At 40.5% G+C, this 13,437-nt stretch overlaps 1 protein-coding gene across 1 annotated transcript in view; it reads right to left on the bottom strand.

Moving 5' to 3' along the window:
* The window catches only part of LOC309547231 (interleukin-1 receptor-like 2), a 139,202-nt gene that overhangs the window by 106,347 nt on the left and 19,418 nt on the right, over positions 1-13,437 (bottom strand). The window contains exon 2 of the mRNA XM_082247046.1: positions 1,350-1,422. Coding sequence (XP_082103172.1) covers positions 1,350-1,422 — 73 coding nt within the window. The remainder of the gene's footprint in view (positions 1-1,349; positions 1,423-13,437) is intronic.

Below are 13,437 nucleotides of genomic sequence, written 5' to 3'. Positions count from 1 at the left end.
ATTCAGTACGATTTTATATCCTGTCCTGTGTTTTTTCTGAGCACTGCGGTGCAGTTCAGATGCAAAATCCACTCTCATTGCCTTCTATGGAAACTATTCTGAATCACACATGTCATCAGTTTTGAACATGAATTGCAAAAAAAAAAAAAAAAAAGTGTGGACCCTTTGGGTCTGGTATGGATTTTAAGGGTAACCCCATGCCAAAGTTTATAAAAATAAATAGTGTATGGGGGTCCATACCAGACCCTTATCTGAGCATGCAGCCTAGCAGGCCAGGAAAGGGGGGTAACAAGTGTGTTTGGGTTAGGGGGGGTCTGGTATGGATTTGGGGCGGGACCTCACACCATTTTTTTCTCAAATTTTTTTTTTTTGTGGGGTTTCTCTTAAAACCCATACCAGACACACTGTTTTTTTCTCAAATTTTATTGCTAGTAACTCTTTGGTTTACATTCAGCTGTCAGCGGGGAACTGCTGAAAGGTGATGAGTCATCTGTTAAGGACGCATCGGTCGGCTTCCCGGCCCACTCCTTAACAACCAGCTATTGTTAAAGTGGCCGCCCGCTCTGAAAATTCGGATCTGAAATGTATCTCAAATCACAGCTGGACTGCTAAACAGCTGCTTTGGAAACTCGCAGTGAAAACGGACCTGAAATTCGCACTGCACATGTGTGAAACTAGCCTCAGGGAAACCGTAAAAAGTACAATACAGTTTCCAGATTTTCTATTAACCACATTTTTACTGGTCATGTGGCAAACCTATATACTTAAAAATGACTTTAAATATTTGAAAAGTAACCCTTTACACACAGATGCTGAAAAGCACAATATTTATGACAATATTCTATTCATGTGTAGTTTATACTAATATAATTCCTTAATTGTAAACAATTTTATATGATTCCTAAGTGCCAGTTCACACATATGCGATGCGGGAACCCTGCAAATCCACTGTGGGTTCCTGCATCGCACTAGTCTCGCAGGCAGTTCACACTGCCATATGCAAATCGTTGGGGGTGTCAATACAAAGTTAACGACACCCCAGATAAGTTCGCATATCACAGTGCGAACTGTCATTTCGGACATGAATCGGATCGCATAGGTGTGAACACCCATGTGATCCGATTCTGGTCCTGTGCGACTTTGGTCCAAATGGGATGCGAATTCAACCATACAATCTGTATGGCTGAATTCTCAACACACACATCACATGTGATTTGCAGAGCAGTGCGGTTTGAATCACACGCGATGTATGACATTGCATATGTGTGAACTGGCACTTAAGCTTATAAAAAAAGATAAATTAGTAATTAAAGATTTTATATCTACCATAAAAAGTCATGTACACTTACCTGACAGCAAACACGAGTGACTTAGACTAATAAGAAATAAAATAATAAATAGTTGTCCCCACATTTTATGGACCTGAAAAACAAAAAAATTAAGTATTTTTAGGTGCCTACATAATAACGTATTCTGATATACTTATCAATATTTACATAATTTAAGAAGAAAAAAGTGCAAAGAAAGTAGTATTGTAGAGCTTGCTGTGACCCACCTCTCTTAACCAATGGTACAGTTTACCTGAACTAGATAGAGTAATGACACATACACTGAATTGTCATATTAATTAAATACCTACCTGCTGATTAGTAAGGCTTGAAAGTAAGCATAATGATATTAGACCTGAGGATCAGAAAATGTCCCTCTTCCCTTTGTCACTTGTATCTGCACTGTATAAGAAAAGGGGAATTCTAGAATGTTTACACTGCAATCTCCATGTAAAGATTTGTCCTTGTTTGCTCTATAATACATTCCAGAGATCAATAACTAAAACTAAAAATAAATCAATACTTAGAATGATTAATGTAATAAAAATGGGAATTCCCTTTAACAAGCCAAAACAAATTACATTACCCAGTGTGAGAAGATCATTTGAATGGGGTGGGGCAGCTTTGTAGAAATTATAAACTCAATAAAAAACATTCCAACTTGTCTTAAATATAGAAGCACTGACACTTAAATTAAAAGAAAAAGAGATCCTCCACTCCAAAGTCACACTGCCCCTTAAGATGGGTGCCGGACTGAAAGGGAGTCGTCTGTGCTCTATGCACACCAGAGAAGAGATACTCAGCCACACACCAATGACATCACAGGTTTTAGCAAAATTTTATTCCACAGTCCCAAAAAGAGTCCCTGCCCATGAAACGCCCATGGAATGTCAGAGGTCTATGACTAAATCTTTGTTTATGAAAAGCCTCAGAGTGGGTGTTTCATAGACAGGGACTGTTTTTTGTCTCTGTGGAATAAAGCCCCGTACACACGATAAGAAAATCTGAAGGGAAATTTCGTCCGACAACCGATCTGCCGATTTTCGGATTGTTAGTATGCTGCGTTCGACAGCCGATTCCGACTTTTCGGCTGACAAAATCCTGATGTGCAGGCTATAAAATTTTTGTTGTCCGTAATACAACGTCCGATTTTCGTCTCATTAGTACAGATTTCCACGGAAAGAAATCTTAAGAGCAAGACTAGGCATGCTCAGAGACGAAAGAACACATACAAAGCAATCCAACACATGACATCACTTCTGAAGTAGAATTCTGTTGTACAGGAAAATTCGTATGAAAATAACCATCACTTTCCACATCAGACTAGCATGCCACAAAAAACGGACGACAGATCGTTCGATAATCTGATCGTGTGTACAGGGCTTTAGGCTTTGTGATGTTGTTGGTGTGCAGCTTCCTTAAATTAAAAGGTTTAGTTTTATAATATTTAAGCAAATGCAAAAATGATTGGTAAGGTAAATACTGGGGACCACTTACATTTTAACATTTATGCAAAATACTTTTTATTAAATAGGTTTTGGTAGTGGTCCCATGACTGCTATCACTGTCTTAATGGGGCTGCAGCAGAACTTGTCCTTGTTGGTTGACACTGCTCCCTGCTAGAGTCACTATCAACCAGAAAAAAAAGCATGTACTGGCTGGACAAGATTACATGTAGGATGCCATGTCTTGCAATGAAAGCCTGTTGTACACATGTGGCAGCGCTCACTCTATTATGACAATGCCCTTAATATTTTTTTTATTTTATTTATTTATTTCAGGTACTTACCGTATATAGCGCTGTCAATATACATATACATTGTACATTCACATCAGTCCCTGCCCTCAAGGAGCTTACAATCTAAGGTCCCTATCTCACATAGATACACAGTAGGGACAATTTTTTTATACAGGATTCAATTAACCTACCAGCATGTCTTTGGAGTGTGGGAGGAAACCGGAGTACCCGGAGGAAACACACGCAGGCACAGGGAGACATGCAAAACTCCAGGCAGGTAGTGTCGTGGTTGGGATTTGAACCAGTCGGAAAGGGAGGTTTGGTTCCTCAGGCCAAAAAGAAGAAAGGTGGGATTTTGTAGGCAAGGGTAAACTAAGTCAATTTTATTAAAAGATTTACACATAGATATCGCAAGGTGCAGAAAAAACAAAAAACTAAAAGAACATATGAATAATTCATGTAGCAGGTTTACAGACAATTATGAACCATTTTACTTATTAAAGGTTGAAGTGGTGATTCCCGGTTGTAGAACTGGGGTTCCGACGCGTTTCGGCACTAAGAGCCTTTATCAAGGAAAACAAACACCACCATATTCTATAAAGTGAAAAAGTGAAGAAATACAGAAAAATGAGTGACTTGATGTGCAAGGTCATATCAAAAAGCAAAGTAACAATATAACATGGTTTTTTCTTATTTGTGTACCTAGATTCCAGGAATAACTATGCCCCCGTTTCCCCATCTTTAGGTCAAAATCCATCCCCAGATTGCTCCGCACCAGAATTTTTTTCTCCCCCTTGTTCTCCAGTGCCTGATTGCTTTATTACTATTTAGGAGGTACTCTCCTTCATACTTTATTCACATTGTTTTGCTGACCTTTATTCAAGAATTAATAATTAATGAGCTTTTTTTCATATACTGAATATATTCATTTATTGTAATTGTGTCCAGTATTCCAGGGATTCTCAGACCTGTCACTGTGGGGGGAGGATCATGTGCCTGACAGCCCACCCGGACCTTGTACCCGGCACGGCAAGCCCTCCTCTTTTTGGGGGGCTTTACCTGGAACCAGCGTGAGACCTGAGGCTCTTGCAGCCAGCCAGCAGCACGCTGGGACGGACTGGTTCCATTCTCCGTGTCGGCAGCTTCCAAGTATGCTTAGCCGCGTCACGATACTGACAGGCTGTGCGCGCAGCCTGTTGACACGCACGTACTACGTGCGGCCTCAGCTCGTGATGCTCTACATCGGCGTCGCCCAGTGCGGTACCGCGCATGCGCGACCCGCATATAAGGACGCCGGGGATCCACAGGATCTCACTCCGCTCCATCCAGCGAGGAGTGAAGATCCAGGAGCCGACGGTCTACACCTCCCAGTCACTTCAAACCTCCTCCATCCCATGGAACCTCCAGCCCTTTACTAAGTAAGTCATGGCTCAGCGCCACCTGCTGGCCAAATTTCAACATACATGTATACTATTTTTACATTGATATTTTCCCTACTTGGCAGATACAATTCTACGGACATTGCATCCCGGGAAAAAGGGAAAAAGGGTTTTTTCTTTGACTCCAGAAATTCAGCATTTTTGGGGATCTTTCCAAAAAACCTCCAAGTAAGCAACTTTCAATTTTGCTTCAGTATTATTTTGAGAGAAATTGCTACTCTGTGCAAATAAATAAAAAACCAAAACCCCAACAACCCCCCCCCCCCTTTATTGGCTACAGGTTCACAACCCAGGGACCATTGGAGGACCATCAGTGCCTTTTTCAGCTAATAAATGTGAGTTTTCCCCCCTTGCATACCCCTTTTTTTACTATCCACATGCCTCATTTCCTATGCATAAAACTCTGTCCATCCTCCAGGAAAACCAGGTGTTTGTGGCACACATAGGAGTCTGGCTTTCTACATACCACAGGCTTTTATCTATCTCCAAGAGAATTTTTTTCATAACCTGAGGTAATTCAAACTCCCTTATTCAGCCCCAACTGGACATCAGGTAATACCTACCCGTGTTAAATATTTTGTATTTCTTTAGACCCAACAGGCCCAAGGATCCAGTCACAAGCCTGGGGGGCTTTTGAGCCTGAGAACCCTCCCGCTGTTTTATGGGCATAGTTATTCCTGGAATCTAGGTACACAAATAAGAAAAAACGATGTTATATTGTTACTTTGCTTTTTGATATGACCTTGCACATCAAGTCACTAATTTTTCTGTATTTCTTCACTTTTTCACTTTATAGAATATGGTGGTGTTTGTTTTCCTTGATAAAGGCTCTTAGTGCCGAAACGCGTCGGAACCCCAGTTCTACAACCGGGAATCACCACTTCAATCTTTAATAAGTAAAATGGTTCATAATTGTCTGTAAACCTGCTACATGAATTATTCATATGTTCTTTTAGTTTTTTGTTTTTTCTGCACCTTGCGATATCTATGTGTAAATCTTTTAATAAAATTGACTTAGTTTACCCTTGCCTACAAAATCCCACCTTTCTTCTTTTTGGCCTGAGGAACCAAACCTCCCTTTCCGAATGTACTTAGGGATGATGGCAACATAGTTTAATCTTCTTTGTATATCTCTAAAACCACCCCCAGGGATTTGAACCAGTGACCCTCTTGTTGCTTGGTTGAAAGTGCTAACCACTACACCACTGTTCCGCCCCGCAATATAATGCAAGCAAGACAATGTCATCTTAGCAAGGTAAGCGATTTTGACTAAATAAATATGAGTAGGGAGAAACTTTTTTTTTTTTTTTTTACCTTTATAGATTAAAAAAATTCACAGAAACACATATACAAAGCAAGTTTAAAGGCATAAGACCAGCTACTTATTGTTGTATGTGCTATGGGTTTTTGAAACAGAGAATAGCAGAATCTGTTTCCTTTCAGACTTTCTGTCTCTAATTCAAAGCTTGTATGCTACAATAGAAAGCAAAGTGATATCTAATATGAGCCACTCTGACTCATTAAACTTTGTGCGTAATCTCTAGGAACAAAAATGTAATTAGGATTATCTGGGTGAATGTGTAAACAGGAGCCTATCAACTTGCTGGAAATATTAAAATATGAATTATTTCATCAAATATAAAATATTAGTCATTGGGCAGTTTTAAAGTAGTCTTGGGATAATTTCAAAAATGGCAAACCTGTGGCTATCACAGCAGGGATATATCCATGATCAAGATGTGTATTTATAAAAAAAAATCATATAGACATTTGGCCAGTGAAAATGCATATACATCCATTCTGTGTGAATGGGACAGAAAAATAAATTTTCTGTGCTGGCCAAATGTTTTACGTTCCCATACATCCCCATAAAAGCTTTATCATGAAGATGTACTTGAGTGCTCAAAAGCAGAGATCTCTGGATATCTGGAGTGAGAAATAGGGCACATTCACTTGGGTGTCTAAAATACCACATTAGGATGCACACAGTTTTGTATGCATTTTAACATAGCATTACAGGAATCAATAGGGCCATGCACATACTGCATCTAAAAATGAAAAAAAGTAGGACACAGCTGCATCTAGGGTCTTATATATCAACATATTTTACTCGTGTCTACACATAAAGTAATTAATTGTGTGCATCTAAATACCATCTAAACGCATTTAAGAGCGATAACTTTAGGTACCTATTTTACGCAGGATCTTCTGTTAGCTCTGCCAGCAAGAACCTGCATTCTGTGCAGAAATGATGCATATGCCCGTGTGAATGAAGCCATAAACAACAGTGGGGGATAATTTGCAGAAAACTCAAAAGTCAGTTTTGGGTGGACCAACCCTTTATTAACTGTAAAAAAAAAAATGGCTCCTGTTTTTTTGTTTTTTTCTTTTTAATTGCTGTCTCAGAGATAACTACATCCCCATTTCTTCTTTAAGTATCGTAAAAACAGAAGTGAAAGCTACAGAAGTAGAGAAAAAACAATGTTAACTCTCCCCCACTGTATCCAAAGCATGAAAAAAATCTTTGTACAAGAAATTACCTCCAGTTAGATATGAAAAACACAAATGAACATACCTATTAGTACATCATTAAATATATTTTTTAAATAAAAGCAGTGTAAGTTCTAGAATTTGACCTAGTATGTAGTCCCTGTATAGAAGGGCTGGAGTGTAAGAGGAAAAAGCAGTACAAACAGACAATTAGTTCATGTGCTGACAAGAAGTATGTGCTGCTTCTTTATTCACTGTCTAGTCACAGGCTGAGGTGGGTCCAGGAAAACCTGGGCCCAGATAAAGTGTGTTGAATGATGCTGGACATCAGACTGAGGACATCGAGCAGCAGAAAAAAAAAAAAAAAAGAGAATTGCGAGGGAAATCTCTGGGTAAAATATGAATATGGCAGCAAAAACTTTTCTTTTTGTATTTTATCTTTAAATAGGGTATTCATTTTTATCTTTCGATTTTTTGTCTGGCATTTTGCTTAATACATACTGACTGTAAAAGCACATTATTGAGCTGTTCTTTAGATCTTGCAACATAAAGGTACCAGCCATCTATCATTTGTCAAATGCATCATTATCACCCTGTTCACCATACTATAACTTACGTAAGTTGCATTTCAGGTTTAGGGATGCACTTAAATTACTCCGCACAATACTTAAACCTGACCTGTTTTGCAAGCAGGATACTGTGTTTTTTGGCTCTACACACCCAGTTGTCCTCAGAGATGGAAAATCTGCAGCACATGGAGCAATACCAGTAGTTTGTGGATAAACATATCTATACTAGCTTAAGGATCACTTGGAATTCCTAGTTTAAAATACATTTTTTTAGGTTATGTAACTATACTTGTTTAAATCTATCTGTGTTAGGTGAATGATAATGACTAAAACTAAAAGGTTTTTTGATATTTTTTTAGATCTGCTGTTTTGCTCTTCTCTGGTACAATAAAATGTTCCTTCCTTTTTTAGTCCCCGCTAAAACAGGAAGGTAGGGTGAACATTTTTACTGCTGGACCAAATCATTCTACTGCCAATGACTCCTTCATAAAAGAGTGGCAGCCGCAATTTCTAGTTTCATCAATAGTGGTATAGCTTCAAGTGGACCATTTATTACCTGTATAAATCTGCATGAAAAAAATTCCTGCCACACCAGTATATAGAGCAACAGTATACAATTTGAAAAATTTTCTACCTTTCTTCATTTAAAACTAGTCCTAGAGCTCTAGTCCAGTGAGTCTGCCAAGGCTGAAATTATGTCACCAGTCAGCTGCAAGCAGGGGAAAACATTTCTTCGGTCTTCTCCCTCCCAGTGGTCACCAAAAATGTACATTAAAACTTAGTAGCAAGTTGCAAGGTGAGAGTCTGCAGGAGGAGTTTGATCTGTGCGTGAGATTTGTAAACACAGTCAGAACTACATACTGTAATGGCGCTTTTCCACTGCATGGAACCGAACGGTTCAGCTCGCTTTTGTGCTTTTCCGCTGCTGGCACCGCATGGTACGGTGTAGGAACGGTTCGGTACGGTACGGCGGCGCTTTTCCACTGCATGGAACCGAACGGTACGGCTCTCAAAAATAGTACCACCTCAATTGTGGTTCCAAGAGGTACCATACCCGGTACCATACCCCACAATCCTTTGCATGCAGTCACTACTAGCCACTGATTGGTCAGAGAATCGTTGTTATCCCACCCACTTAACTTTAGTACTACTTTAGTGGAAAAGCAAACCATACCGTACCGTACCAAACCGTTCTAACACCATACCATGCGGTACAAGCAGTGGAAAAGCAAACCGGGCTAAGCAGGGCCAAGTAGAGCCGAGCCGGTACTTGCAGCAGAAAAGTGCCATAAGTACTAAGGTTTACATAACTCTGTTAACCCTGTGTAAGCATCTTGGTCTAGGACAGCCTATCTCAACCAGGGTTCCTTGAAACCATAGGGTTCCTTCTGAGGTTTCAAGGGTTCTTTGAGTAACCTCTAACAAAACCACTAATATAAAGGGCATTTTTCCTCCAATGTTCCACTAATATTAGAGTCTTTATCCTTCGAACATAAATGCAAGGGGTTCTTCTCTGCTGGCCGCAAATATAAGGGAGGCTCTTCACCAATGACCTTTAACCACTTGCCGACCGCCGCACGACTATCTACGTCGGCGGTCAGCCCCTCACAGGCAAAGTGACGTAGGGCTACGTCACTAGCTTGTGAGGGTCTAGGGAGCGAGCGCGCGCCGCCGGAGGCGCGCTCCCGCGTGGTCACGGACCCCCCCGCGCGTGTGACCGGCGGACCCGATGTCCGCCGGTCACTCTGCGATCGGCGGGGGAGAGGGAGAAAGTCAGGCGGCTTGTGTAAACAAGCTGCCTGTCATTCTCCCCTGTGTATGAAGGATGATCATACGGTTCTACTATGTAGAACCGTTGATCACTCTTCATACATCTGAAGCCACAGCCAATCACAGTAGAAAGCACGCCCCTAGGGACACACATAGCCCCTCCCTTTCAAAAAAAGTTAACCCCTTCACTGCCAGTGTATTTTTACAGTAACAGTGCATATGTATAGCACTGATTACTGTAGAAATGTCACTGGTAACCCCAAAAGTGGCAAAAATGTCAGTCAAGGGTCTGTCCGCCGCAATGTCGCAGTACCGCAAAAAAAAACGCAGATCGCCGCCATTACACGTTTAAAAAAACAACAACAAAAATGACAAAAATCTTTCCCTTTGTTAGTAAACGCGATAACTTTTGCGCAAACCAATCAAAATACGCTTTTTGCAATAATTTTTTACCAAACATAGGTAGCATAAAACAAATTGGCCGAAAATGTTAAAAAATTTTGATTTTTACATTTTTTTGGGGGGAATTTCATATAAAAAAATGTGAAAAATATTGCTATTTTTGCAAAATTTACGCTCTTTTTTTGTTTATAGCGCGTGATCAAAAAATCGCACAAGTGATCAAATACCACCAAAAGAAAGCTCTGTTTGTGGGAAAAAAAGGACGCCAAATTCGTTTAGATACAGCGTCGCACGACCGCGCAATTGTCCGTTAAAGTCACGCAGTGCCGAATCGCAAAATACCCCCTGGTCAGGAAGGGGGTAAAATCTTCCGGGGGTTAAGTGGTTAAATAGGGAGAAATGTTCTATTGACAACCAATGTAAAGGATGGTCTTCTGCACTAATCAATAATGTATGATCTTCAACAGTCCACCAATGTGCGGGGTCCATTGCCCTACTGACCATAAATGTAAGAGGCCTTTCTCTGTTAACCACCAATGTAAAGGAGGCTATTCTCCACTGACCTTCAATATAGGGGACAATTTTCTACTGACAACCAATGTAAGGAAGGGCCTTCTTCACTAATCAATAGTATGAAAGCCATTCTTTAACTGTCCACCAATGTGAGGGGTACCTTGCCCTACCAAGCATAAATGTAGAGACCTTTCTTTGCTAACCATCAGTGTAAGGGGGCCCTCTCCACTGACCATCAATGTAAGGGGCAGTTCCCCCCTGACCACCAATTGGATTTAAAGTTTTGATTGTCTGCTTTTCTTTTTCTGGACAATATTTGCAGTTTTATTTCATGGTTATACACACGTAGCTTTAATGATTGTATCTACAACTTACTTCCATGCTCATGTACTGTGAGCTGTAGCTATAAATATGTTTAGCAAGATTCTCTAAGACCTGAACATTTTTTCAAGAGTTTCTTGGAAATAAAAAGGTTGAAGCCACATTCCTGCTACCTAACATCCTCTTGGCTATTTTGAAAAGTTTCCTTAAGCTATGTTTTGTACTTGTTTTTATTAAAAATATATTGAAAGTGAAATAACAAGGTTAGGAAAGTTTGGTCCAGGATGATTCCTAAACAAAGATAACTCCATACAATTGAAGGAAAAAGCAGCTAAAGGCATTATTAGGATTATTCTGATCTTTAAGAGGTAATGAATTCCTGTAATTGTAACACATACTGTAAACAGTACGTTGCATGCATGCACTTAACGTGAAAATATAAACATCATGCTGGGTCCTCTTTAATCCTTTTTACTCCCACCGTCCTACAGCGGTGGAAGAAGGGGATTTGACACACATTCCCAGCAGCTGCAGCCACCGGAAACATGTGTACACTCCACAAGGCAACTTTCTAATTAATGAAATTCCGTGACTGTACAGCTTGCCCGATCATTTTCTGTGACCCTCTAGAGTGTGCCCCTTCCAGGTGACCCCCCATCCTCATGGTAGGTTTCACTAGGTGGTGAGGGGGGAGACCAACAAATATTTGGCTCTTTTATCTAAAGTTAACACTAAATTGATGACCTGTATGGGCTTTTAAAGCATCGCCTATAGAAAATATAAGGTACAACACACAAACATTTAAAGCTTGACTTGTTGGGTATCTATTTACTTGGTGCAACCTCAACTTTTAGATTTAAAAAAAAAATGAGTAATATACATGTTCTTTGCCCTAAAATTAACTTTAGTGTGTTTTTTAAAAGAAAGTATGTGATTGGTAAGCCATTGGCCCTTGTGTGAATATTATGTGCTTAAATAATAGGAACTTTGACCATTTCATTCTACAGGTTTACCGCTTTCAGAAAATATATAATGTTTGGGGCTTTTAATGAATCTTCAGGCCTAAAAAATATATTCTTTTATACTTACCTGTAAAATCCATTTCTTGAAGTACATCACGGGACACAGAGCCATAAATCATAACATATGGGTTATATAGCCACCTATAAGTAAAGGACACTGGCAACCAATGATCAGAATTGATGACCCCATATATACCCTCTCCCATACAGGAAGTACCTCAGTTTTGTAGCAAGCAATAAAAGTACCCATAGAAGAGGGGAGGGACCTTTGTGTCCCATGATGTACTTCAAGAAATGGATTTTACAGGTACGTATGAATCAAAAATTAATTTTGCTTTTCGTACATCACGGGACACAGAGCCATAAATCATAACATATGGGATGTCCCAAAGCAATGCATCTGAGGGGAGGGGGACACCAAAAAATACCGCCATCTGACCCTTAACAGAAGGATTACACCACCGCCTGCAGTACACTGCAGCCAAAAGCAGACTCCTCTTTGGTCCCAACATCCACTCTATAGAAACGAGTGAACATATGCACCAATGACCAGGTCGCGGTCTTGCAAATCTGAGCCATAGAGGTTTGATAGAATGTGCCTTTACAGGAAAAGGTGGAACCTTTACTACTAAACAATACACCTGGGTACTAACCTGGCAAATCCAACAGGAAATCATAGATTTAGATACTGCCAACCCCTTCCTGGGGCCTTCTGGCAGCACAAACAAGCTCTCGGTCTTACGAATCTGAGCTGTTTCCTGTAAATAAAATTTAAGTGCATGCATTACATCAAGAGAATGCAATAACCTTTCTTACTCTGAGTGAGGATCTGGAAAAAAAGAAGGTAGTATAATGTCCTGATTCAAATGAAAGGTGGACACTACCTTGGGCAAAAATCTGGGTGAGGATGTAAAATCACCCTATCTTGATAAAATATCAAGAATAGCTCTTTACAAGAAAGAACTGCTAGTTCTAATACCCTTCTAGTCTAAGTTATCGCAATCAAAAAGACCAGTTTCTTGATCAAAAAGACCAGGGGAGCCTGCCCCAGAGGTTCAAAAGGCTGTTTTGCAAAACTGCCAACACCAAATTGAAGTCCCAAGGGCAATGGTGGCTTCACTAGTAGAAGAAAACGCAATATTCCCCAGACGAAGGTTTGAACCACGAATGGGAAGCGATCGGTTCCTGAAAAAAAAAAACAATAAAGCTGAAATCTGCCCTTTAACCTTGCTCAGGGCTACTTTCACATCTACCCCTGCTTGCAGGAAGAATGGAATTCTCCCAATAATATATGTGCAAGGATGCCATTTCCTGGCTTCACACCAGGCAATGTAGGATTTCCAGACCCTGTAATAAATATTCCTAGAGACTGGCTTTCTGGCGTTTATCAGTGTATGAACTGCAGGGCCAGATACACCCTGCTCTTCCAAGATTAAGGCTTCAATAGCCAAGCCATCAAATTTAGAGACTGCACAGCAGGGTGGAATATCGGACCTTGAGAGAGCAAGTCCGGAAGCAGTGGAAGAACCCAGGGCCTCGTCACTGTCAACCTCTGGATTTGTGCATACCGAATCTTCTTCGGCCAAGCAGCAGCTACTAGGATTACTGGTTTCCCCTCCAGCTGGATCCTGCGCAAAAAAAAAACGCAATATCAGCTGTACTGGAGGAAAGGCATAGATCAGGGAATACTCATCCCAAGGAGTCACCAAAGCATCCACTCCGACTGCGAGTGGATCACTGGTCCTGGACACAAATCTCTACAATTTTTTGTTGAACCTGGATGCCAACAGATCTACATCTGGGACCCCCCAGCGTAGGCAGATCATTTGAAAAATCTCAGGATGT

Source organism: Pelophylax lessonae, assembly GCF_965119305.1.
Source record: "Pelophylax lessonae genome assembly, chromosome: 2".
Lineage (NCBI taxonomy): Eukaryota > Metazoa > Chordata > Amphibia > Anura > Ranidae > Pelophylax > Pelophylax lessonae.
This window is presented reverse-complemented; position numbering and strand designations above follow the sequence as displayed.